The sequence below is a fragment of the Glandiceps talaboti genome, chromosome 5 (genome assembly GCF_964340395.1).
Source record: "Glandiceps talaboti chromosome 5, keGlaTala1.1, whole genome shotgun sequence".
Lineage (NCBI taxonomy): Eukaryota > Metazoa > Hemichordata > Enteropneusta > Spengelidae > Glandiceps > Glandiceps talaboti.
In genome coordinates this window covers 3,512,463-3,540,399 of record NC_135553.1, presented here as the reverse complement: position 1 = coordinate 3,540,399, position 27,937 = coordinate 3,512,463, and the positions used below count along the sequence as shown (strand labels likewise).

At 34.4% G+C, this 27,937-nt stretch overlaps 1 protein-coding gene across 2 annotated transcripts; it reads left to right on the top strand.

The window, feature by feature from the left end:
* Positions 1–101: 101 nt before the first annotated feature.
* On the top strand, positions 102–27,887 carry LOC144434776 (CCR4-NOT transcription complex subunit 3-like). 2 transcript variants are annotated; one of them, XM_078123267.1, is made up of 18 exons: positions 102–263; positions 6,249–6,316; positions 9,218–9,292; positions 11,760–11,849; positions 12,448–12,672; positions 13,270–13,383; positions 14,413–14,521; positions 16,126–16,152; positions 17,677–17,858; positions 19,141–19,310; positions 20,082–20,188; positions 20,983–21,225; positions 21,706–21,983; positions 22,785–22,905; positions 23,598–23,793; positions 24,224–24,356; positions 25,603–25,728; positions 27,078–27,887. In XM_078123267.1, exons 1-18 carry the CDS (start codon positions 239–241, stop codon positions 27,171–27,173), a joined length of 2,385 nt encoding a protein of 794 aa, XP_077979393.1. In that variant the 5' UTR covers positions 102–238; the 3' UTR covers positions 27,174–27,887. The 2 variants fall into 2 exon arrangements, with proteins under 2 accessions (XP_077979393.1, XP_077979392.1); XM_078123266.1 differs by having other exon boundaries at positions 24,224–24,365.
* Positions 27,888–27,937: the final 50 nt, after the last annotated feature.

Genomic DNA, 27,937 nt, shown 5'->3' with positions numbered 1-27,937 from the left:
TGTGTTCGTGTCTTTAAATATAATAAGTCGTTACCTACCTATGACCTACTTTCTTCTCGGATGAATACAAATTTAAATTACCTGTGTGGTTTCAAGACGGCCATATTGGAAATCTGTAGAGTTTCGCAAAAAAATAGAGAGAAATCAACCAATATTTCTGCTCTCACGCTCAACGCTGCGAGCTATAAGTTGTTCCTTAGTATGATTTATTATCTTTCTACGGGAAAATCATAACGCCATGGCGGATAAAAGGAAACTGCAAGGTAAGAGAAGGGCAGTTTCGATGAGTACGCAAGGGGGGCCATATAGCGCTCAGACGCCATGATGGTCTTGTCGGGAGTTTGTTATTATTGTTGAATGGTGTCATTGTACTCTTTTTAATTTTGCCCCCACAATTTTCGTTTTTATAACGAAAATTTTCGCAATTATTTATGCTCACTATGCTACGGTTGTTTTCAATTCGATGTATTGTTTCTTTCTGTGATAGATGCAGGTGCTATATTACGGACCACATTAACATCATTACGTGGTGTGTGACACACATTCACGGTGGCTAAGCCTGATCACGTAGAGGACTCTCGCCTCAATTTAAATTAGTTGCAGAAATGCAATATCATGTTCGTATTGACCATGTATCAGCAGTTTTGAAATGCACACAGGGTAAAAGTATTAAAAGTGCTGAAAGTCGAAAACGTTATCCCATTTTATTGTCAGTTAAAGTTATGGTAATTTCACTTTCTTTGTTATTGTTTTTTTCAGTAGTGGGATCACTGAATGTAATATACGGCGTTATAAGATCATTTGGTGTAGAAAATTTATTTCAGCACCATTTATCTTATATAGCTGTATTATTCCTACACATTTTTGTTCAACAACTGCTTAGACTTTTGCAAACCATCCTCTATTGATGGTCACTTTGGGTCAAACATGTCAAACATGATACATGCGTCTGCAATGGAGATGAATGAAACAGGAAGTGTTGTATGATATAAATGTCCATGAAATATATAGGCCTACACGTGTTAATGTCAGTATATAGTTTTATTGTAACTGCAGTCACTTTTATAGTTATCAAACTGAAGTTTGTATGCTTGTATTGCTGTAGTTGTCACTCAACATCTAACATCTTCAAGTGTCAGTAAGTCTCCAGCCAGAATTCATAACTACACACTAACCAAACTGTTTACCCAAATACTTGCCAGTCTGTTTGAGGTAAAATTTCACCAGGTCTGTGAGGTAAACCAACAAATTGCGATATGTAGAAGAGTTTGTCCCAAGTGAATTATGAGAGTAGCTAGGGACCATATTGATTTCAAGACACTCGGTTGTTTCCATGGTGGCCAAGGAAAGGTAAGTGTCTTGAAACAGATATGGTCCCTGGCTACTATGACAGTAGCATGGTGGCCAAGCTGTCTTGTCAAAGAAGTGCAGAGGACAATAGAATGTAAATGTGTGTGATTTACAACTCATAGAAGAGATCAACTTTGTTATTGGTAGACAATGGAAAATCATCTGATTAACTGTGGATGATGTTGTTTTATTTATTCCCACGTGATCAAGTAACTACAGAAATTGAACCATTGAAATGTTTATATAATTGCAAGGTTTAGCTGGTAGACTCAAAACTCAAGTCAGCATTTAGTGTGAAAATGCAATGATAAAAATCCATTACAAAGGCACTGTTAATTTCATTACAGTTTCCATAGAAAAGTGTCATCACCTTAAAAAAAGATAAGAAAGTGATATTTTCAACAGATAGAGCACAGTGCTTTCAAGGACGGATGATGCAGTACTGAGTAATGTTTGCAGCTATTTCTTAGAACAAGAAATATATTTTATTATTGTTTGTACAGTGCAGCTTCTTCCAAGGAGTACTTTCAGTGTTTCAGGTGCATAGTAACCTGTATATTGCTAGAATTAGCCATTGTTATCTCAACGTGTGTTTTCGAAATGATTTCATAAAAGATGTTATCTTCCTCTCTTGGCTAATACTATTTATACATAAATTTTCTACAAATTTTCTGCAAATCATCTCTCATGACACTTTATTATGTTCATCATTTGCACCTTTGTAATCCTATCACTATCAAATTCTATTTGCTACCAAATGTTTCTTTGACAAAAAACCCCATCCAGGTCATTGAGGTCGAACTGAAAATTTCGCTAAAACAAGGATAACCAATGTACAGAGAGTTGTTGTGGTCACAATCATGAATTATCATTTCCAAACCACCCATGGTTCATAAACAATGATGTTGACCACAACAAGTCTCTTGACTAGTGCAAGACAATGGTAATAGTGGTACCTCTTTAAAGTTTATGAATATTGTGAGTCACAATTACCTGTCACTACAAGCTATTAAGTAAGTTTAAAAATAGAACACAAATAGACTATACAGTTTCAACATTTGATACTGCATTGATATTGTAACTTCTTGTAATAGTTTGAACGTGATTGCTATGTCAGTTTAAAGGCCAGGGTTTAATTCCCAGGTTCTCGTGTTAGTACCATCTTATTAGTGAAGCCACAAGGATTAAATATGATCATATTTTTGTTCTAGACCAACTTATCTGTAGATCTGCTAGACCACTGAATTTCATACCTAGATTTTAACCCTATCCAACTGGGCCTGGAACAAGTCAAATTGCTCTAAATACATAATAGTGAGATATTAAAACAACATATTTATTCAATAATTGTGTATATGAACACTTCCTAATTCAAGTCAAATGTATAAGAAAGACTGTGAATCCATATACACTATATCAATTTGACAAATGACATTGTTTTGTTCCCTCTGATGAAAGACAGACTTTGTATTACATATAAGAATGATTTTGAAGAAAAACAAGTTTCTTGTTCATCACATAATGTTTGGTAAGGGAACATCAGGTTCACAAGAGATTGTAATGTTCTGTTTTGTTGTTCGGTTCATCGGCACACTGTTTAGGAAACAAAATGCAAATTATTAGACAAATCAAATTGAAGAATATTGTCTTGTCACATAATTTGGTATTACATTTTTGCATTGCTCAAATGAATAACCTTCAGTAATTCTTGCTCAGAAGCAAACAGCAGCTTCAATGGAAATGAATTCTCCCCCAGAAGTTGAAGTTTAGATGGTTGTTGTGACACTATAGGTCCATGCTAGGGGTACTATTTGTAAAGCAGTGTGGAATAGCATTAGAGAAATATTCATATTATTATTAGTGTATTATTATTACTCGGATGTGCCAGCTTTACATGTGTAAAAATGTTTGTTCATTATTTTTCACCATGAACATTGACACAAATGACAAGTTAATGTCTTCATTTTGGAGCATGTAAAAAAGGTTAGCCAAGTATGAAGATCTGTGATGTTATGATTGTATGTAGTATATCTTTAAAGTGACTGTCAATGAGTGAATTTGCTAAAACAATTTGACACACCAGTGACCACTGACGATTAGCGATTTCATGTGTCAATTTGACACACCACTGATGATTAGCAATTTCATGTTAGACACAAACAATTGATCTTACAATGTTATTGCTCTGTGGTGACTACAAGAAACCAAATACTTCTTAAAATTGAAAAATGAAAAGTATTGTCTTTTATCAGAAAGCATACAACTGCCGACAGAGTAAAACCATTTGATAACTTGATATAGTGAAGTTATTAGTGTCAATTATATTTTCCTATGTTTTGTAATCTCATCTGACAGTAAGTGGTATGATTGATAAATGTGGTAGAATTTCTATTGATTTCGCATATGCACATTTGCAGTATGATGTATGTAAATAACAAAATAATGTGATATCACATTATCTAGCAAACATGTTATAACATTGGCTATGATTAGGTAATTGAGTGTTATTGATACACAATTACTTTTATTTATTTACAAAACAACTTTACCCAACTCTTTTATTTGACAAATAATCTATATGATGTAATTACATGTAAAGTTCGAGACCTGTTTCTTATGCCCTGTATGTTTTACTATTTTGTGTATGCAGTTTGAACTACAAGTTCATGTACATGCCTTTGCTTCTAGTCATTGCAATGGATGTGTATTTACTACAATGTATGTTTACATGTATATCTTAGTTCTATAGTTGATACACAAATGAGTACCAATGACTTTGTTCACCGTTATATGCATGATTTAAGGTCTAAGGTCTATCAGTATCAATTACTGTAGTTAATTTAACTAATCTTACAGGAAAATTCACTGTCTCACATTCACAAATGCTCTCTAAGTTATTATCCATATCTTGGATTTATGTTAAAAGTTCAATTGATGTTTATTTTGAACCTAGGCTAGTAGACATAACCACCTTCAGTAGCATTGCTACAACTCTGTCAAGGCACCCAGTGTTCTACCAATATCCATATAGCCTAGAGTTAGAACAGTATGGGATGCTGTGATGTAGCCAGACATGGTACATGCAGTGTGTGACAGTGGTCATAAGGTTACTCAATGTCTGAATAGGGTTCACTCTTAGGTCAATGAAATGTACACATACATGTATATCACACCCATATGGAGTAGCTTATAATTCTATACAAGTATAACCACATATTAAACAGGATGGTGTATTGGTCAATGTCAATGTCTTCTGCAGCTTGTCTCAAACATTCCCATTGGTAGCCTGAAATTTACTTGGATTGGGAAGGCGGCAATCATGTTTAATGTGGCCATTGTTTGTTCTTTTCATTAGAAAGATTTTATGGTGAGAGTAATAGAACTGATAATAATAACAACAGTATTTAAGTAATTTGGAGAATTATTTTTCCCCGTCTGTCTCACAACATTTGATATCATAGAGAATGTAAATTTCTAGGTTATGTGTACAACTATATGTGCCGTGCTGTACATTCTGTCCTCTATATTCAGGTCAGAGGTTGGCGCTAACACGAAGATCTCGAAGATGTGCAGGGAACACAGCTCAAATTCACTGTAACTACAATGTACTGTTCAAATCTTGTACTGGTTTCAGAGAATAGACAGGAATAAAATGATCATTGATATGATACAGTTCAAAAGTCAATTGCTTTTCAAATTTCCACATTCATAATCATAATAGCAATCTATAAATAACATGTTGTAAAATCAAGCATTTGTTAAACCATGACACTGCTTTGGATATTTTCTGTTAAAGTAGAGAAAATTGGATAGTTCAAATTATTTTTGATAATTACCAATACAGGTACATGCAAAGACAGAATCATAATCATTTTCTTTTGAAAAACAATGTTAAAATGTAACATTATTATCTAACTCTGGTATACACAATACTAATATTTGTTTTTGTTGACACTATAGGTATTCATTCGAAAACTATATTTTATAAACCTGTTCCTATTATTAATTTGAAATTAAATTTTCCAACTGCTGAAGTTGTCTTTATTTATTCAAAAAAATTAAATTCATTCCTTCATTTTAAAATTTGTAAAATTACATGTAGCCATGGTACTGTATTAATAATTAAAGAAAAAACTGTATGTGGTCATTTAAAAAAACAGAAAAACAAGATTACCTTGAGATTTGTACACAGATCTTATCTTTGTGTTTGATGAACTGGGTCATGTTCTCAGTGATCAAATAGGACTACAGCAATGCAATGAAAGAAAAAGAAATTGATTGGACATGTTTATTTTTATGTTTCATGTACCTTTTGTAAATGTGGTTTATTGTAACTTGTGTTTGGACAAAGAGGCATAAAATGTATAGTCGATAGTGAGGTTTGTAGGCATACTATTTCACAAACAAGTATGGTAGTACTGCCTGTGAGTCAGCCAATTATGTCAAGGATGAATTGGATGACTAGAACATGTAATATTGAGCATGTTTTATTGACAGTTCAAATTTTATTAGTGTGCTGTGGCTTGGTACTCATTTAGATGGAAGAGAATTGTAGATGATTTAGTGAAATTTAAATATATCAAAGTAGACACACAAGAAATTTGCTGTAATTCTTCTTTTCCATGATAACAGTTGAATGTAGGTAGAACAGCGACCACTGACTCATAGTTGATATGACAAACCATGGTTATCTTAGGGGTCCAACCACATTCCGACACTTTACCATAACTCCCTAGTCATGTTACAAATGTCTCATTACTCTTGGGCCATAGTTTAACAATTTTACGTTGGCTTTACGAGTATACTTAAAATGAAGTATAATTCATCATATGCAGTTGTTTGGAGTTGTGTTAAAATAATTTTTGAAAAGAATTAAAATTGTGATATTCTATTCACAGGTGAAATAGACAGGTGCCTCAAGAAAGTGAGTGAAGGTGTAGAGACGTTTGAAGACATCTGGCAAAAGGTTAGTATTTCTGTCCATTTTTATGACAAATACTGGCAAATTCTGTGTGAAATGATGAGATAGTATGCTGGTTGCACCATTTTCCATTATTAATAAGTCCGCAGAAAGTACTTTCCAAATAAATGTCAATTTCATGTTGAAGTCAATTAACACCATGAGAAGGGGTTGTACTTGTTGTGTAGTTGTAAAAGGGCAGCTGTAGCTATAATACTAGTCAGATCACTCAACACACCCTGACACAGTGTTTTGCACCTTCTGTTTATTAATTTTTATTATAATTAGTGAAACACATTGTGTTTTTAGTCTCACAACTATTATGACTAATTACATTACTATTACAAAGGAAGGGGGTTTATATTAAACTTGTCACTTTTTTTGTAAGTATTTTGATGGAAGACATTAAAAAAAATCATTCTGTATGTAAAAACTCAAGAAGTCTGTAAATGCAGTTATGTCAGGATTTTCTCTACAGTCTGGGTTCTATACATTGTAATAATATACATTTTGTGCAACTGAATGTACCATTTATTTGAGGGTCTACCAAGACACAGTATGTGCAAGAAATGAAGTACAGTTACCTACATTGTATGCTGGGGAAGTTTTTGATGTAGTATGTAGTAATATTACATGTAATCTCTTCTATCAAATATGTGATAACACACAAAGGGAAGTGTACTTGCTCCATTGTGAGATACTATAGTGTGTCATCAGCAAGGAGATAATGAAGTAGTATTCAATAATTGTAATCCATCAATCATTTATGTTTTCAGAGATTATAGCTAAGTGATAATGTTATTCATATGTCCTGCAAAAACATGTTTAAAAAAACAACAACAAAAAAACATATCCTGTCGTGTTTTCTGTGAACAAGATAGCAAGGGAACAAACCTTATTATTACTGAGCACCCTCTCAAAGAAAAGTAAAATCTACTCTCCAAAACCACTTCAGTTCGATTTGAAAGTTACCAAAGAAAGTCACAAGGTTGCAGAAACTGACATTTCATTGTAAAGAGCCATTAGATACCCTGGTAGGTGCCCAATACAGCACATTACCAAGCATGTCTAACCTTAGTAGATCCACAAACCATCGTGTGATAAACTAGTGAAGTAGTCTGACTTGTCATGAAATATTACATGTACAGAGTAAATATAAGTTGCTATGTGTGTGTATTTTTAGAAATTAAAATTTCACACGCATAAATGGAAATTTGATAATCATTGGTACACTACAAAGTACCAACCTTTAGCTTATAGCAATTACTGCATGTTGTGATTCTCAGGGGACTTGCTTGTATCCAAATTGATTATCAACTTGACTTTTAACAGGATGTAGGTAAGCAGTGAAGACAAAAATATGAACATCAAAGGGGTGTTGTCACATCATCCCAATATATTTGATTGAATTGTATAACGAAGAACGTAATTTAACGAAGGAAATATAATATAGGAATAGCTATTTTTCCAATGGATGATTATTAATAGATAATTAGTTATTTCAATGGATTATTGAGAATGGTAATTTGGTCATCAGCTCATAATATATGTGTAAATGATAGATGTGTTAATCAGTTCAGGTACATTAGGGACGGAGGGACATGTATTATGTAGTCGATTTGACCCATAATAGTAAATACAATGTTCAGATTATCATTGTATAAGTCAGGAAATGAATGACTTACAAACCGTGTACATTTATTGATATGTGTAGTGTTGTAGAGCTAAATAAGTGAATTCCTGACACTAGGTTTCACCTAATTATAATCTGGGGGCTAATTAGTACAATGTATGTACATATGTCAGTTTGTTCAGTAATTGGGATAAGAGGGTTCTGTGTTTGGTTTGATTCTATGAAGCAAAATTAAGAGTCCAGGTACACACAGTAATAATTACAAGTTGTAAAGTAAAATAAAAATATTGATAAATTCGACTAAATTAAATTAGATTTGATTTAGTTAAATTAAATTGATTAAATTCTGTGTCAATTATATAAAAGTAGGGTGTTTGTTCCTGGTGGGTTGGTGGTGGTGGTGGTGGTGGTGGTGGGGGGTCTATATGAGATTTTGATTCTGGGAAGTAAAGTGAAGGGTCAACATAGATATACAAACATGTTTTATACTTCTACTGCCATTGTAACTAATGAGAATTAGTTGTTAATATAAGGTCAGAATTGTGAGTCTACAGGTAATTAGTTTACCTTTGTGTTAACTAGACTGATAAGTCTTGGTCTGGTAGTCAAATTTGATGATTATGGCTTGTTATCTATAGAAATATTCATTAACCCAGCATCTTGCTCCATGTACTAGGTAGTAGGTTATGGTAAAACTGACTTGAAAATGGTTCTCAACAAGTAATAATAAGTTTATGTACCATGTACCATGACCAAGGGTTCATATTACTTATGAGTAATGTTTGCCTGTTCAGGTCAACAGGCTTTGTCAAACTGTCTGTTTAGTGGCTTTACCGCTAGGTGGTGTCTCGACAATGAAGGGATCATAGAGATGATGTAGAGATGGCAAAGCCTGTCAACCGGAATGGGTGAAATGTTACATTTAAGTAATAAGAACCCTTCAGTCTTGGTACAAGAACTATGTTTTATCGACTTGATGAACATGGTTAAGGTTCTCAACAAGGACTTCATCTACTATTAATATGAAGTGTTATGAATGTAATGTTTTAATTTATTTAGAGTTTGCAATAATCTGGTTTTCGACTTGGACTTGTTTTAATATAACACAAAGGGTTGCAAATGTAAGGGTTAATGTTAGATTTAATAAAGGTATGGTTTACTAGGACATTAGTACATCAGTGATTTTATTTACATGAATATATATATATATATATATCAAATTGTGATTTCCAAATGATTGCACTCATTTCTTTTTTTATCTATGCTTATCACAGGTTCAGCATGCAGCAAATAGTAACCAAAAAGAGAAATATGAAGCCGACCTCAAAAAAGAAATTAAAAAACTTCAGGTAATGTTCACAGATATATCAGAATTGTATCCTACAAATTTAATCCTCTTTCTACCAGGAGGATATTTGTTCATACACAAAGAACTACAAGTTGGGAAAAAACAGGATTGAATTCATCTAATGGCCCTCTGTAGTATGTTGATTGAAATATAAAAAAATATTAATTCCTTGTGATTTGTGATGGAATTGTAATGAGTAACAATTGTAGCTTGTCCTATATGTCCATACAAATTTACAAAGATTTCATGTCTAGATACATGCTGTCAAAGATATGCTATATGGAGGCACCTACATTCATTGGTTTACCCCTGGATAAGAAGACTAGTAAATGATTGAACACAACATCTTACACTCTACTACATTATTATAGACTCAGTGATAAAAAAAATTTTCAGTCACTTGTAAATAAAAAAAAAATGAAGCGGTATAATTTTTAAAAAAAATGATTTATTGTGTTATTGTATATTGGTTAAGATATTAGTAATTACAGTTTATTATTTTAAAATTAATTTATGTATAACTTGTGGTATCTATAAGTAAAAACTGAAATCAACATTTAGTAGATAGAAGATGGAGATATGTTTTGTGTGTGGCATTTGTATAAGTGGAGATGTACTTCAGTTGATAATTAGATCCCAGCTGAGATAGTCATCTGTTCATTGTATATTCAAATAAAAGATGCAAGAAAACTTTAGTACTCTGGAATGTGTGTCTCCCATGAGAATGTAGTGATACGGTTCACAAACACCAACAAAAAAAATGAATGGTGTTCAGAATATTAATATTGTCATAAATACAATAAATGACCTCAATGTTTTCTCCTGAGTATTTATATGAAATTGGTCTGTATTTGATCCTTTCAACTAAACAATAGAAATTTTATCAAGATAACAAAACAGTTATATTGGTATGCAAATTAGCCGATATGCTGTGACAAAATCCTGGACAGAAAACTGAATGTACAGTTACTACTACATATAAACACCAAAGTAAAGCGTTTTCTGTATATACTACAATCATTTATAGCCGATTCCATATCAAGTGTAAAAGTATACTTTTTCATTATCTGACTGACCACATTAGAAAGGCCACATGCTAGGCTTGCAAATAAACCAATTGACCAGTAAACTTTAACACTTGATATGAATGCTATAAACAAGTGTAGCATATAGATAAAGTGCTGTACTTCAGTGTTACTTGTTGTGAAATGATTGCAAACAACAAGTCCAATGGAAAGGAGAAACAGTACAAAATTTAACATCAAACTAATTTGCATATTTAAATGAGTTTCCACAGTGAAGAAAGGGAAAACAACTTGCTATTGGTCACAAGGATGTCATGAATCAGTCAGTGTGATATTTGGCTTAGAGGAGGACACCGGAAGTGTTCACAACTTATATTAGAAATGTCACTGATGAATTATTAAATCATGATGTGGAAAGAAACTTCAATGCTTGCATGTGAAACTATTAGACTTAAGTATGAAAATAAACAGTTGTTGTCATATGTTTATAATTCATATGTGTACGTTGAGTATTATAATTATATTTATTGCAAACAGAGGAGTGTAGTTAGGTTTGATGTCAGCATGGAGCATGTAATACAAAGTTATTAGATATAAAACTACCAGAGACAAAATAACTTGACTACTGGTATTTCTTGACCTCCACTTAGAAGTGTAGAAAATACTAATTTAATTTGTACATATGGATTAAGTTGACATAAGAGTATGGGTAGAGTTTATAATGACAGTTAATTTTGGCATCAAAATGTTGATTGATTTGAGTTAACATTTGCTACGTATGGATTGCAGTTGTAAATGTGAAAGTTCACACCAAAGTTATCAAACACTAAGGTTTGTATGTGGGTGGAATTATGCTGACAAGTGTGGTACATACAGAAAAAGAATTGAACTGGCTTATGTACATGTGTACTTGCCAGAAACATCCTTACATTATGGATGCAGTGTAATTTCAACTGAGGGGTTACTTGTATGTTTGTATTGTGGATGCAGTATTTCAACTGAGGGGTTACTTGTATGTTTGTATTGTGGATGCAGTATTTCAACTGAGGGGTTACTTGTATGTTTGTATTGTGGATGCAGTATTTCAACTGAGGGGTTACCTGTATGTTTGTATTGTGGATGCAGTATTTCAACTGAGGGGTTACTTGTATGTTTGTATTGTGGATGCAGTATTTCAACTGAGGGGTTACTTGTATGTTTGTATTGTGGATGCAGTATTTCAACTGAGGGGTTACTTGTATGTTTGTATTGTGGATGCAGTATTTCAACTGAGGGCTTACTTGTATGTTTGTATTGTGGATGCAGTATTTCAACTGAGGGCTTACTTGTATGTTTGTATTGTGGATGCAGTATTTCAACTGAGGGGTTACTTGTATGTTTGTATTGTGGATGCAGTATTTCAACTCAGGTTACTTACTTTATGTAATGTATTTTGTATTACAGAGACTTCGAGATCAAATCAAGACGTGGGTTGCATCAAATGACATAAAAGACAAGAGAATACTATTAGATAACAGGAAACTTATAGAAACAGTAAGTATTAGCAGACTTATTTGATTATTTCTATGTATGTCATGGAACATCACTGTATAACATCAAATCTATTGTGATGAGCCATTGTATTACAAGCTCTCTAATGGTATCAGTTCACCGGTTTTGACTTTGTCTTCAAGCAATGAGCTTATCATGTGCGTTATAAAACTAACCAACCAATATAGCTGTCATCCATAATTCATGTATGATTCAAGAGTTTGTTGGTACATTCAAGCCATGTCTACCCATTTTGAAGGGATTTTTCTAGCTCTTTGTTTTTCTGCAGTTGTTCTGATTGGACGATGTCATTTGCTCCTATCTCAGAGGATAGAAAATATTGCTTTATGTAAATCTCAGTAATGAGAAAATGAAGAAAATGAAAATATCATAGGTATGATAGATTGTGTATAAAAGTAACAGATAAGATTATGGTATAAAATATGACTCATAAATGTAGCAAAACACAACAGAAAATAGAGTAAGAATTTGAGGAGTGATAGATGTTGGATAAACTGAAAATAAGCTCAAAGGTGAAGGGAAAATCTTCCTTTTCAATATTTAGTGAAATAATAATGGAGAAATTGTTCCTGTATTACAGCAAATGGAAAGGTTTAAGGTTGTGGAGAGGGAAACAAAGACCAAAGCATATTCAAAGGAAGGCCTCGGACTTGCAGCTAAAGTTGATCCGGCGCAAAGGGAACGTGACGAAATCAATCACTGGTTACAACACACGATTGAAGAACTCAGCAGACAAGTAGACTGTTTTGAAAGTGAAATAGAATCACTAACGAGTTCATCAAAAAAGAAAAAGCCTGATAAAGACGTAAGTATATTATTGAAGGTGATACGCTAGGCATCCACAAAATAATATGTATGATACACCAAAGATTCAAAGAATGTTAGTATTTGAAATGGTCATGTCTGACCAGTTGTTAACATTTCAGAGCTGTTGCTCAAAAATCTAAGGGGAATGGATATCAGGGAAATTTAATACCAAAATCTGATTTTGACTACAAAATATGTAATATGCTTTGTGATTTTTAAAGATGATCCACTCTCTTTTAGTCATAGTTGGGATGGTTGAGTCAAAGCTAGGTATGATATGAGAACACTGAGCAAGTGAACACCAAAGTATCGTGGATGCTACTAAAAAAATTTACCGCATAGGAATTTGGAGAGCTGGTGTCATATGGCTATGTTGTTGTCTGTTTTATTTTCGACATGCAACTACATTTGTTTTACCAGTGTCGGTGAATATCAGTGAAGTGAAGTGTCAGTGAAGCATGAATGCATGAAGAAAAGAAACCATCATCACAGAGGAAGAATTTAACAAGTTGATGATTGAAAGGCTATAACATCAGAACTTGTAGAGTATCACTGTTGTACTGTTTTAGGGACAAATTGATTTGTTTTCTTTCAGAAACAAGAAAGAATAGAAGAACTACAACTGTGGGTTGAAAGGCATCGGTATCATGTCAAAAACCTAGAAACATTGATGAGAATGTTAGATAATAACAACATAGAGGTAGACATGGTGAGTTGTAGAAATATGTGGCCTTGGTTTTCAAAGTGTTAGTTAGGAAGTAACAACAGTATGTATATTATAGATGGTGAGTGTAGTGATTGTAGCTGAAGGAGGAGGGAGGGAGGGGAATAGTTGAAATTGTTTATACTCTTCAGTACTTCAAACTGTATGTGCCATTTGTTTACATATTCTTACCATTATCCCGTTGACAATATGCCAGCTCCAGAGGGTGCTGTGCATTACATTAGTAATCCTTTGTAACACAAGTGAGCTCCTGTAGTAAGACTTCAACAATATATTCCAAAATGTAAAGGCTAAAATCTTGGAAGACTGGAAGTAAATGCATATCAGAGGCACTCTACAGGTATGTATGTTTAGTTCATGTATTGCAACTCATTGTATAACTGCAAAGTGTTTCCTGCCAATTTGATTCTGAAGTCCTGCGGGCATTGTTTTGTGTAAAATTTCACCGTGGAGCCAATAAATTTGTATCTAGAAGGAAGTCAGAGTAACAGGAGTGGAGACACATAACCATATATGAATACATTTTGATATAGTCAACTGACAAGACATGACATAATGTAAGCAGTTAGTACTAGCTGACGAAAAGCCATTCTTTATCAGTCCGACAAAGTTAAAGAAAAGTTGAACCAGACTGAGAGTTAAAAGTCGAAAACTCTTAGCTTATGAAATAATGTGTGGTGTGTTGCTAAACTTAATTCTATTGAAAAAAGTCTCTTTCTTGACCAGGGCTTGAAATAAGCAATAGTCCAGGACACACAAACTGCTGAACATCTTCACTCCCAAAAGACTACTAAACATTGTATCTAGACAACCACATGTCCCATAGAAAATTGTAGCTGAAAGACTTCACATGGTTAAGTCTGAAGTTAAATTCAAGCCATATTTACCGATCATAGATGATGACTTCACATAATGCAGAACAATACAATGAGTTGCAATTTAAGTACAGTATCAAGTGACGAACAGTTGGTGCATAATTTTGGAATTTTTGTAATATGTACATGTCATTCACAGATCAAGAAAATCAAAGATGATTTAGAGTATTACATAGATGCATCACAAGAACCAGACTTTGAAGAGAATGAGTTTATCTATGATGATTTGGACCTTGAAGAAAACATGGGTTAGTGTCAATTTTTGAAATGCAACAGTCAAGTTGTTACCCCCTGTAGCAGTTCTAGTGTGCACAAACATGATTTACCTAGGCATACTTTTGCCAAAAAATTAGTATAAAGTTGTTATGGAAACAAATTTGAAATGGTGTGAAACTTTATGTTGTCCTTTACAGTTATCCAGCTCTAAAGTACTCGCTCCAAGTACTAGAACTACTATTAGGGGGCAACAACTTGAGATCAGCAATGCATATACTTCTGACATGATGTAAAGTGAGCCTGCAATTTCACATGTCACATTCTTGTTTTTATGTGGCTGTTTTGTTAGTTTTTGGCCCTATGTCATTGATTGGCCATGTAACATCGAACAGGATGCAAATCTATTTTTGTACATGATCATTTCACAAATACCAAAGTGTGACGTAAACAACCATTCCATTTATCACAACAACTATTATTGATAAGACTATCAGATATGTCATGTCATTCTGCCCTCAGTGGCCTTGCTTTACTAATGTGTAAGGCCCCCAACATTCTTTTACCATGGCAATATCCAGTTTTGTAGTGTGTAGGGGTGGCCCTAACTGAAAGAGCACATAAAATTAAAATCACGTCTACTGTACTATTACATCTTGAATAATGTGCATTGCTGATGATAGGTGTGCACAAAGCTTACCGAGAGTGGTAGTTATTTTGCCAGGCTCCCCAAGCAGCTTTTCCTATGACAATTCTTTCAAGAAATAGTGTACTCCTCTAGTGTTGTGAGTGCCTTTCTTTTCCTTATGTTTCATCAAGTTACAGCCTTTGCTATTTCACTGTTAAGTAAAAATTTTACTAAAAATTGTTCAAATCACAAAAGATGTACCTCCAAAACAGACTTCAAATCCTTTACCTCAAAATGTTTTCAAATGTATCCAAAACAGCATGATAAAATTCCAATACTAGAGAACACATTGATTTGAAAGATGTGTGACTGTCAGCTGCAATGCCTACAAAAACTAACTTGGCCATGTACATTGTACTTACTCTGATATTTTAGCCTTTCTACACTGTTTTTCTACCACACATGTGCAATGTCGCAGTCTTCTGTAGCTAATATATTGTGTGTGTATGTCATGAACTTTACATCAGCACAATTGTACCATACTAACTTTGTATAGGAAAAGTGAGTTGTTGTTTTTTTCAAATAGCAAAAGAAGAAGTCATTCTTGAAATGAAAATGAATAGTTCGCTCCAAAAGAAATCATCAGTCAATATTCTATATGAACATCTCACAACAAGCATCACTCTAGATGAAACAAGTGGTACAAAATACATTTGTTCAAAAATAAATTTCTACCAAGCATCCTTTAAAAAATCCCCACAACAGCTGGCATATACTACATTATCAAATTGCGTTTTAGAGTGTGGCAGAGGTTCCTTGCAAATAGCAACTATATAACAGTCTTCTTCAGCTTTCTAAAAATACACAAAAATACTGCTTTGATTTTTGAAAGCAGTTGAATCCTTGCACCAACCACATTCACCCAGCTTTAGTGATCTTTTCTTTTAGATGTGATATGATTTTACTTTGATTCCAAATTTACATGGATGATTTTGTATCCTTTCCAAATAGATTCAGAAGAGGCAGCCCTGAAGAAAAGTAAAAACCCATTTAAATATCTACTCAGATCTTTCAAGCTTAGAGTAAATTTCAAATGCAGTATATATTTTGACATAAAACAAGATACTGTCAGTTGTATTAGTTTATTTTACTGTATTGTATCAGACATGATGTGTAAAAACAGTATAGTGAAGTATTGGTTATTGGTCTTAATTTGTGATGTTGAAGTATATAATATACCAGTAGAATAAACCAAATGTTAGGCTTAGAAGTACAGTAGTAGAACAGTGGACCATTTCTACAACAGGCTAGGGAGTTAGGGTAGGAAGAGATTAGTGATAGGAATAGGGTTAGACTCCTTATCCTAATCCTGATTTGTATCGTCTACGATGAGTGGATAACTGTTCTGCATGTGGCCCGGTAGGTTTGACATTCTCACATTTGGCAGTTCATACTTGTGATTTCTTTACACAATTTAATACTTTATCAACATCTGTATAAACATTTTCGTTCTTTTATTTTGTCAAAAAAAAACTAAATGAATAGATTTCAAGTTTGAAAATTTCAATATAAATCTATCTGTGTGTTTTTTACCAAAGTTTTTACATATATCAATGCATATTTTAATTTCCATTTCATAATTTGTTGTCAATGATAATGTTCACATGGAACTAGATAATTGTGAACCAAATTTGATTTAGCACTTACCATACTTAAAATCAAACAATGTTCTTGACTGAAAGTGTCAATGTCTTCTGGAATTGTAACTAAACTTGCCACCAAAAGAAAACATTCCAATGAAAATACTAATTCTGTCATTACTAATAAGTGAACAGATGTTAGTGTAATTATAGACATGAAGGAGTTTACCTATCTATGAATGAATTTTTGTAAACTGTTGTATTTTATACAATGTGGTGTAAGGGAGACTTCATCTATGTGTATTGTTAACCATCTCTGACATCACATCTGCATTGGAAGCATTTCTATAAAAATGTAGTAGTTTATGCAACTTGGTGTGAGCCAACCTTCTCATCACATCTGTATTGACAGACTGGAAAATGAGTGATTCAAATTCTGTGCAAACAAAATGCCAAAGTGTTTACAGCTTCTCAGCATTCCATTATTTGTGTTACTTCACTCAGGTGTACATAATCATGTGATGTGACTCTGAACAATAGTGCCAAATTTTAACAGATGTTTATAAGTTCACACATCATGCAGATTATGTTATATTTGCATATAAAAGACAGGTGTCTCTGGTTTGATTTGCTACCTCCCAAGTAATTCAGTAGAGCAAGGTCATCAATGAGCTGAGTTGGCAACAACAAAGCTGTAAATGACATGAACATCATTTAGTAAAGCATTGACCGTTTTATGAAGCCAGTGACTTTTAGTAGGAAAAGCCAAAAAAAAAAGGCAAGAGAAGACAAAGCTGGTAAAGAAGAGAGTCAAGATGTTAGTGAACATGGGGGAATTGATTAACAAAGTGTGAGTCTTAATGAGCTCACATGTGTGACCAGTCATTCATGGCTGTGTATGTCACTCTGCTCTCTTTGAAAGGTCAAACCATGGCAACTTCACCGGATGAAGACGGAATCTTGAATACGTCAGGTGGATTGCCGTCATCGCCAATTATGTGTTCACCAATAGATAGTCCTAGTGTACATAACCATTCCAAAGAAGAAGATAGTCTAAAGAAACGGAACAAGTCTGGAGATTCGTCATCAGACATTGTAAGCGAGGTATGGAAATGCATGTACTCTATTATTATTTTGTGTGTGTGTGTGTGTGTGTCTGTGTGTGTGTGTGTGTGTGTGCGCTAAGGAAGTGTGTATGTGTATGTGTGTGAGTGCAAGCATGCAACTGGATGTGTGTCTTATGTGGGGGAGTAGGGGTTTCACTATATGTATGGACATTTTAGGATGTTGACACTTTTTTGTACTGTTCAGTGTTTGTGGTCTGATCAGTAATACATACTAGACTGTTTATTTATAGTTCATCCAGAACTGAGATTATCTATGATACCCTATACTAGATACACACTTGAGAGTTCAAGTCTGAGTGTTTTGAAATTGTCAGTATTGAAAGCGGATATAACAGTTAATATCCTGACTGACTTTAATAGTACAAACTAAGTTTGTACGTATGTACATGTGTTTTGAAAGGCCTAGCTCCAATTAGGATTATAGCTTGGTGTGAAAAACAACTACCTGTGGCAGCACTATAGAACAATTTGGTACCGAACAAAAAATGATCCTATGTAATCATTATGGCTCCAATTTTAAAACAGTTTAATTTTAATAAAAGTCACTGCCTACATAAGAGCTGCAGAAAAAGTTAGTCCTAAACAAATGAATAGTCCTATGTAATCCTGATGGCTTCACTGATAAGATAACACTTGTGTGAGAACCTGGGATTAAGCCCTGGCCTTAAAGGGCCATGTTTCAATCCCGAGTCATTGCATTAGTGTTATCTTATCAGCAGTGCCATAAGGAATACATTGGATCATTCTTTTATTCCATATCTCAGCCAAACAACCAATTTTCACACCTAGATTTTAAGCCTAATCTAAACTGGGCCCTTAAAGTGAACCATTCCTGATGAAAGTACAACCCATAACACTAAAGTAAAGCATTTTCTGTATGTACCACAATCATTTATAACATCCATATCAAGTGTAAAAGTATTCTGTTTCAGTTGCTAATTGACCACATTAGAAAAGGCCATATGCTAGGCTTGTAAAATAAACCAAATGAAACAGTATACTTTTACACTTGATATGAATGTTATAAACGAGTGTAGAACATAGTGAAAGTGCTTTACTACAGTGTTACTTGTTGTAATGGATCGTAAACAGAGAAAAAATGAATAAAACCCAAGTAGAAGTTGGTACAATCAAATACTTTGAACCAATGTCCTCAGAAAAGGTACACCCTAGTTCATTTCTATATTGCTATAATTCCGACAATCAGCCTCAGATTATTTTCCCTGACTGTCTTGTAATACTTTGTGATTTGTCTATAGTCATCACCTAGGAAGAACTCAAAGGGGAACTCAATATCATCGCCAGACACAAGCACGCAAATGGTTGTCCGTCCCACACCGACAAGGGCATTGTCAGTATCAGCAGGAATGACGAATACAACGACAACTATAACAAGTAACAATAGGACAGTGAACAGTAAACCAAATAGGTAAGTTAAGTCACAAAATATAACAAGTACCAGTACGACAGTGATCAGTAAACCAAATAGGTGAAATAAGTCACAAAGTTGACAATGTTTATGCTTTACACAGGTTATAACGCACAAGTAGTGGTCAGCTTAACTATAGAATTTGTCATTCTGATAATCGTTAACCAAGACAGATCGAAAGCTCAGTGCTAAAAAAATTTCAACTACCTTTACATCATAACGCGTGTAAATTATATTAAGCTGATGAGTATATTTGGTCATTACTGTACTTCTGTTTTAGAGTGTACATTTACAATAATTGTCCATAGTGGTTTTCCATCACCTAGACAACATTGTGTACTTACAAAAGTAACAGTGATTGTCTGACATTTGGTGGAGTAGTAATGTGATATCCTACAAATGAGATAAACAAAATGGACTTGTCATTACTGCATTTCATGCTTTCCAAGTTCTACAGCTGTAGTAAGTGAAAGTGCAGCAGAAAACACTAAATATTATGCACATATCCTGAGTACCTACGCTGGTACATGCGCATTATGGGTACTCATGCATTATGGGTCATGTTGTTATGTTATGTATGGTTATCTAATACAGCAAATTCGTTAAAAAATACAACACATGATTTTGTGTACCATATATGGAAATGCAACATGCTAATTTGCATATAGGGATGCAGTATGTTTTTGGTATTTCCACTGTGGTGCAAATACCAGTCGTATGCTGCTGCAATGATGCAAGTAATCACCGATACATTTATTTGCTTTCATTCAGTAGCACAATACTTCAATCAGGGCTAAGCAATCATACTGTAGCCACGCCACCTCCAGGACCAGCCTATGCAGTAGCAGCAGGAGCACAGCAAAATCATAGTTCACAAGGTAAGAGAAATACATTTCTTACATCTTTTTGACATGTGCCAATTGTTTGAATCATATCAAAGAAAAAAGGTTTTATGATAGCATGTTAACAGAAGAACATACTGTGTGTTGTTAGTTTATGAATGCAGATCACGATAGCATACTAAAGTGATGAACTTGTTCACATCTTTTATGAAATAATTATGTTTCAGTTATGATAAAACTATTAATATTATCATGTCAGGAAAAAGTTGTATTAGAAGGTTTTAGAGATGTACAGGGAATCATAATTTCAAAAATAATGTTTGTGTCTATATTATTTTGTGATATATTTTTGATAAGATGTTTGATGATAACTGATGTTTATTTCAAAATGTAATGTTGAAATAACAGTGAATTTATGTCTGTTGTGTGTGTTCTTACATTGTCAATGTGACTAACTTTATTTACAAGAATTAAATACATTTAGAAGTACACTGAGAGAGAAAGGTAAATGAAAACTAGACATATTTGGAACAAAAAAATTGAGACTAACCACATTGAGTCATCTTAAAGTACATGTACATTGAGACAGGTAAATAGAAAACGAATCAAATTTTTTTGAATAGATGGAAAATATTTGAAAATGTTGATTTGTATTCAAAAGTACATCTAGACATACATGTACATTGAAAGAGGAAGATATTGAAACTCTAAAAAAAAAAAAAAGAATAGCGAAATAATTATGAAATGTATATTTAAGGCGGTAAAATAACTGTGTGGGTACTTATCAGAGGGTGGTTGGTCTGAAATGTGGCACTTTGTACCATATTCAGGTCCAAGTACAACAGCTCATCCTAGGTCTCCACAGCCAGTAGTAGTACCACATGTGCAACAACAACAACAGCAACAGCTACAGCTTCAACAACATCAACAACCACCACCGCCAACACCACCATCATCAACCCCTCCAGTTCCCTCACAACAACTACAACTACAACAACAACAGCAACCGCTGCCTCCTTCCTTGAACACTAGTAATAAACAGCCTCCGAGAACAGAAAATGGACCACTGCAAGGTGTCAAAACTAATCTCTTGTTTTCTCAGAACTAATTTCAACTTCTTGAGTTTTTGTATTATAGTGACCCTTGTGTGACGCTGTGCTGTAATGTGCTGTGCTGTATTTGTTTTGTGCTGTGCTTTGCTCTGCTGTTTGGTATTTTCCAACTGTGATGCCTCTTCACTACACTGCAGCTCTCTCTCACCCTGTGATTAATCAAAGTGTACTATTTAAACATGTCAAACAGTGTTTGTGTCTTTGTGCTTAATTTTAAATTTCCACTGTCAGCTGTATGTAAACATGTGTTTTTATGTATATGTGTTTGTGTGTATATGTGTACATGTGTTATGTTGCTTTCCACTCCTAGCACAGAATCTTTTGTAAATTTAAACTGCAAGAAAGGGAAAAAAGAACCAGGGGAAGCTGTTTGCTTATTGCTGTCTATTTGTTTCTCTTGGAAAGTCATAAACTAATTTGCTGTTTTCTTTGTTTTTTCAGTTGTAAGTTATAACTCAGCTCCGTCAGAAAATTCACTGAATTCATTAGATCATACAGTGACTAGTGTCCAATCAGTACCTTCCACACCTACAAGCACCACTGCCATTGTGTCTAGTTTTGCATCATCGTTACCCCCTTCATCGTCAGCGGCACTCATTGTAGCGCCACCGCCGGTGTCACAAGTCACAACAGGACAGAGTATTACAATAGGAACAAAGCCACTTGTTACGGAAAGTCTTATGAATGGCCCGGTTAATTTGCCAATAACACAACTTAAGGTGAGTAGTTGAGCTAGTCTTTTACTGTTGTAGGATGAATATTAAGGAGTCTGCTTTTGATAGACTGTGCATAATAGATAGCCACAGTCAGTCTGTCCTCTAAGAATTAGAGAGCAAAGTTTATGCTGTAGGTCAAAATGATGAAAACCAGGTTTTCATGTGAGTCACCACACAGTAAGAGATAGGGGAACACCAAAATTGTGATCTGTCACATGAAATTGTTGTGTATCAGTGATACGTCAAATTGTGTAGAGGACACATGGGTCACTACATAGTAAGGGACAGGGAACACCAAATTCTTGTGCGTCTCAAATTTGCTCAAATTCATCAAGTTGGTCTTGAGATAGTTCTAGCTCACAGCATAGGTAACTTGTTACTTTGTGGGACTTTCACTTTATATGTACAAACAACACTATCAAGAATACTAACACAAAATAAACAAAATTAAAAATGAGAATATTGTATAAAAATCACCACATTTTGATTTTGCAAAGAAATTTGAGCTTAGAGAGCGACTTGCTGTGAAATGTATGAATTCTAGATTTAATCTGCAACTTGACCCATCATATTTGAAATGTAGTCATTTATCTGAACAAAAGCCTTAGATAGAATGTATAAAATACTTGTTTGTATGCTTAAAAACAAAAGTAAAAAATACACAGGATAGAGAATAAACTATGCAGGAGATGACTGGAAGATGTTTACTAAAAAATTTACTCATCAGAACTGTTTAGAATTTCTACTGCAGTATTGAGATTACAATGATTTAATTTCATGTTTATGTTGTTTCCTCTGCTTCAGGATGATTCTGATGGTATGTCATCACTTAAAAGTATGGCAGAAAAAGCAGTTGTCAGTGCAGGTCTTGAAGAACATCTCCAAACAAACACATCCACAACGACATTTACTACAGAAACAACATGTAAGTTAATAACCATTACCAAAGTTAAACATGTCCTGAGCCCCATACTAGTGTGATTGAGATCAAATAGATTTATTGATACTGTAACATTTTGTGTGTAGTGGTGCAGTGTCAGAGAATGCCAAAAAGTAGTTCCTTGGAGATGTATGCTTTTATCATTGTATATTGCTCTGTTTGACCCAGAAATCACTCTGATGGAGGATTTTAACCTCTTCAATATCTTTTGCCTTTTTAAGACAACGGAGTGCAAATCCTTGTTCTTTGAAAGGATATTTTGGAATACAACATTTTATAGTGGCAAGTAGGAAGCCAACATTTGGATAACATATTGGATAATACAGTGTCGCATGCACAGGGTCATGAAAGTCAGCCATTCTCTGATAAAATAATTGTTTGAAGATGTTACATAGTATAAAATAAACATCACTCTATTGTATTGAGGTGTTTGGTGTGGGTTTTAGAATTTGCTAGTATAGTATAATTTATATCAAACTGTCGTTACAATGCAGTAGTTGTTTTACAGAAATTGTCAATTCATGATATTCATTTCTGTGTTCCAAACTGTTTTTCTTTCTATTCCAGCAATTTAGAGCAAAGTACAAACAGAGAATGTCTGTAGATAAAATATTATAATTGAATGGAAATGAAATTCTTTTGAAATGTTCCTACTCTTGTTTCTTTTTTCATTACAGCATTTTTCGATACAAATGCAAAAACAGAAAGTCAGCAAACGACGCAACCACAAACGACAGAAATTACGTTACAGCCTTTACTAGGAGTAGCACCCCTGGGACCACAGCCTTTATCAAAAGAACAGTGTTATCAACTAGCAATGTTGGAATCAGCATCACATCATCTACCACATCCTTCAGATTCAGAGAGACTTAGGTATGTTAGTGTAGATATCACAATGTCTATCACATCCTTCAGATTCAGAGAGACTTAGGTATATCTGTGTAGTTATCATCATTTTTTCACCCAGCATTATGACTTCAGAAGGCTTCATATCGGTTTCTACTACATTACACATTTATGAGGATATGTATCGATTTTATACACTTCAACCTCTCTGTTATTGAGATTCAATACCTTGGCATAAGCTATGAACCCTTTTTACAGTTCTTATAAGTTATAAACACCCTTTACTCGTCAGATAATTTATCTCTTATTAGAATGATGATAGTAGTTATGATTTTACTAATGATGAGGAAGTCTATGTTTCACATATCCTCTCCTATTTCACATATTTAGGTGATAGAATTTGATAGATTTTTGATAGATTTTTTAGTCATGTTTGTGTTGTTATCTCTTTGTGTAGGCATTATCTGCCAAGGAATCCCTGTCCGACACCGCCCTACCACCATCAAGTCATGCCACCTCACATGGATTCAGTGGAATTCTTCCAGAGACTGTCGACAGAAACACTCTTCTTTATCTTTTACTATCTTGAGGTGAGTTACGTAAGTGTCATTCCAGTCTATGTGTGAATTATTGACGGTTTACAGACAATCATCCCAACAACAGTACAGTTACCTAAATCCACATGATAATCCCCAAGGTTCTCCCCAAACAGTCTTCTGTACTGGTCAGTACACACCAGCACTCAGAAAACGTAACCAAAACAATATACTTTAAGTTCCAATCAGGTCCAGTGGTTATGTAAATTACTTGGATCATTACCCACAATAAACATATTCTGATATTGATTTGCATCATGAATATTCATGATTGACCAGCACTCGTTCAAGACTTGGGAGAACCCTGCACCCTTTATTTGTAATTTGTACTGCTTTTGATAGTTTCGATCAGTTGATATATTCAGTGTATATCTGAACTTTAAATTAATTTGGCTCATGCTCATTATGTTTGGATAATTGTCTGTTGACTGTGTTTTTATATAGATAGATATATTTGGGAAGTGTTCTCTGATATATTTGATGGAGATCATCTTAAAAGTGTACAACCTAGATTCATGATATTCTGATACCAAATCACCACTTTATGAGATCGTAACAGGTCTTCTGTCATGTAAGCCATAACTGACTTAACTTAACTCAAGAAGTGGCATTGTAATATACAGTGACATGATAAAGGGGTCAGAGAGGTCTTGCATGAGGGTCGAGGGAGGAAATAGAGGAGATGTGTTATATTTCTTGAGGGGGATGTAGGGGGTTCTGTGAGATCTTCTATATTGGAAAGGATTCCAAGAGACCTCATGGAGTGTTTTGGCAGATTTACCGTAGGTGTCAGAAAAACTGCCAGAGAGCTTGTATATCAGGAGGGCTCAGGGAGACCTTATATGTCTCAGGTGGGTTTGCGGAGATGTGCTATAGGTGTCAGAAAGGTTTAAAGAGTTTGTTTGTGTCAGGAGGGTTTGGGGAAATCCTATATATGAGGAGGATGTGGGTGGATGTGCTGCAGGTGTCAAGATGGTTTCAAGAGACCACACGTATCACGTAAGAATATCCAAGAAGATCTCGTAGGTGTCAAAGGGATTGTTGGGGAAAGTCTCTCTTAGATTGATGTTCAGAAGGGTGTTTTTACAATGATATGAGGCCATCCTGACTACATCTTAGGTAGAAGAACCTGTAAAAGGGTTTTCAATGTCTGTGTAAACCGGGGGTAATATACCAAGAAGTTGAAGTCTTTGGTTTACTACAGAGATGTATTCATTAGTGGTAACTCTGTTGTCCACAGGGAACCAAAGCACAGTACCTAGCAGCTAAAGCACTGAAGAAGCAATCATGGAGATTCCATACCAAATACATGATGTGGTTTCAGAGACATGAAGAGCCAAAGACAATAACTGACGAGTATGAGCAGGTAAATGTCTTTATATTAACTTTATCATTACTCAATCTAGTATTAGCTGAGGTGAAAGTTTAGTGCTAAGTAGTTTAGATGCCACATGTGGTATCAAATCATCTCTTCACCCCGTATAACTCAATGAGAAATCCTGAACCAAAAGTTAGTCATACAAATGAGTAAACCTCCCACTGTTAGAATGATGTACACAATGTATAAGTGGCCTGGAGTTCTGTTATTATTACATATATTTCTCCAAAACAGCAAATTTCCACAAAAATCATATGTATATGATTTTGTGTGCAAGGATGACCTGCCCTCATATGCAAATCATTTGCATGCAGGTATGCAATAATGCTTTCAGTATTGCACTTCAGTGTAAATACCACTAGTATGCACGTACACCAGTGCAAGTAATCTCTGGTCATCATGTTACTTACACTGGACTGCAATACTGAAAACAGTATTGCATACCCACTATATTTTGATTTGATTTGATTTGATTTATTGATTTCACCAGGAAAAAAACAACATACATAACAAGTAAATTAACAAAATATATAAATTAAATTAAGTCAAAGAATATACAATTAAATACATCAGTAATGACATGGACCTGAGCAAATGAGTGCTGCATTGTTCCATGTACACAAAATTGCATAAATGCACAGTATAATGTGTACAAAATGTTATCATTTTGGATAAACAAATGTAATAATAATATAATGACTTGGTGTGGGAGTGTCAGAGTGGGTGCTCAAAGTATTTACAGTCATGCTTGCATATGAAATTATGGAAGCATGAATACAGTAAGTACTCATGCAAATACCCAAGTACGCCGCCACGCTGGCACTGGCACTAGCATATCATGATGCTGTGTTCTAGTATTACCCAAGGTTTGACAGGCAAAGAGTATGAAGTGATGGGATATTGAAATTTAATTGTACCAAGTGAGAATACAGGTTTGGTTACAGATGACACAAGGAGTTATTTTACATGTAAAGTCTTACCACTTGGCAACACTAAGCATCGAAAATAAATGTTTATTCCAGTACTAGACCTCAGCCCATCATACTGATCAAAATACACTGTAATGATACAAAAATGAGAAAACTTGAAGATTATAAAGTAAACAAGTTACAACGTTTATAAGGCTGGTAATATTTCGCATTTTTGGAACACCTTTACTAGATATAGAGAGAGTTTTGATACTATGACCTGGTCATGTGATGACAAAAATGGTCTAAATTGTAATTGCAAGGAGTAGCTCTCCAATGCTTTACGGTGTAATTGCATCATTTCACTTCAAAGAAATGACCTTTGTGTGTGAAGATGGTAGGTAACATGTTTGTATTTTTATCTTCCAGGGGACATATATCTATTTTGACTATGAAAAGTGGGGTCAACGGAAGAAGGAAGGCTTCACATTTGAGTACCGATATCTTGAAGATAGAGACCTATAACCATTGTGAAACGTGTTCCAAAGTTTGTTTTTTTGAAGTCCAAGTCATGCTCCATTCCCACATTCAGGAGTTATGACATCACCGTTTACAACAACGACAGCCAATGAACAGTGCTATATTTTTCCTTTTCCCAAATCTTCCCTTTTTCGTGGAAAACAAAATGGTTATATTACGAAGTGATGAAAAAACTTGTGTCGGTGAGTTTGATCACCAGCTGTTTTACAAAACTCCTAGATTATGTATGAAGACTCTATGGATGACATAGTATATATGTCATGACCAGGGGGGTCAGACTGTTTGTTAAAATAAAGCTACTTTCAGAGTTAGTTTGGAGAGAAGTAAGCAAATAATACAGAAAAAATTATGTATAAGATTCTCTAATCATTGGTTTTATGTTATTTTTTCCCGTTCATTTTTTCATAAAAATGTTGAAAACAAAAAACAAAGCAGCAACATATCCAGGCAATTGTGGGTGATCTTTTAATATATGATTATACATACATACTGCACAGACATTGATGACTGGCCTTATTTTTTGTACAGCACAGTTTTCCTGGATATGTTGCCAAAGAGAGAAAGTATAAAGTATGTGTGCAAAGCAGGGTCTCCTGGTTATGGTTCAAACTGTAAATACCCTTAAAAGAGTACCATAGACTGGAGATGGTGCTTTCGTTCAAAACATTATTAAAAACTTGCTGGAATCTAGCATAAAAATTTATCTGCCATGGTTGTGTGTGTCTTCTCTGTGTATTTGTTGTAGTTAT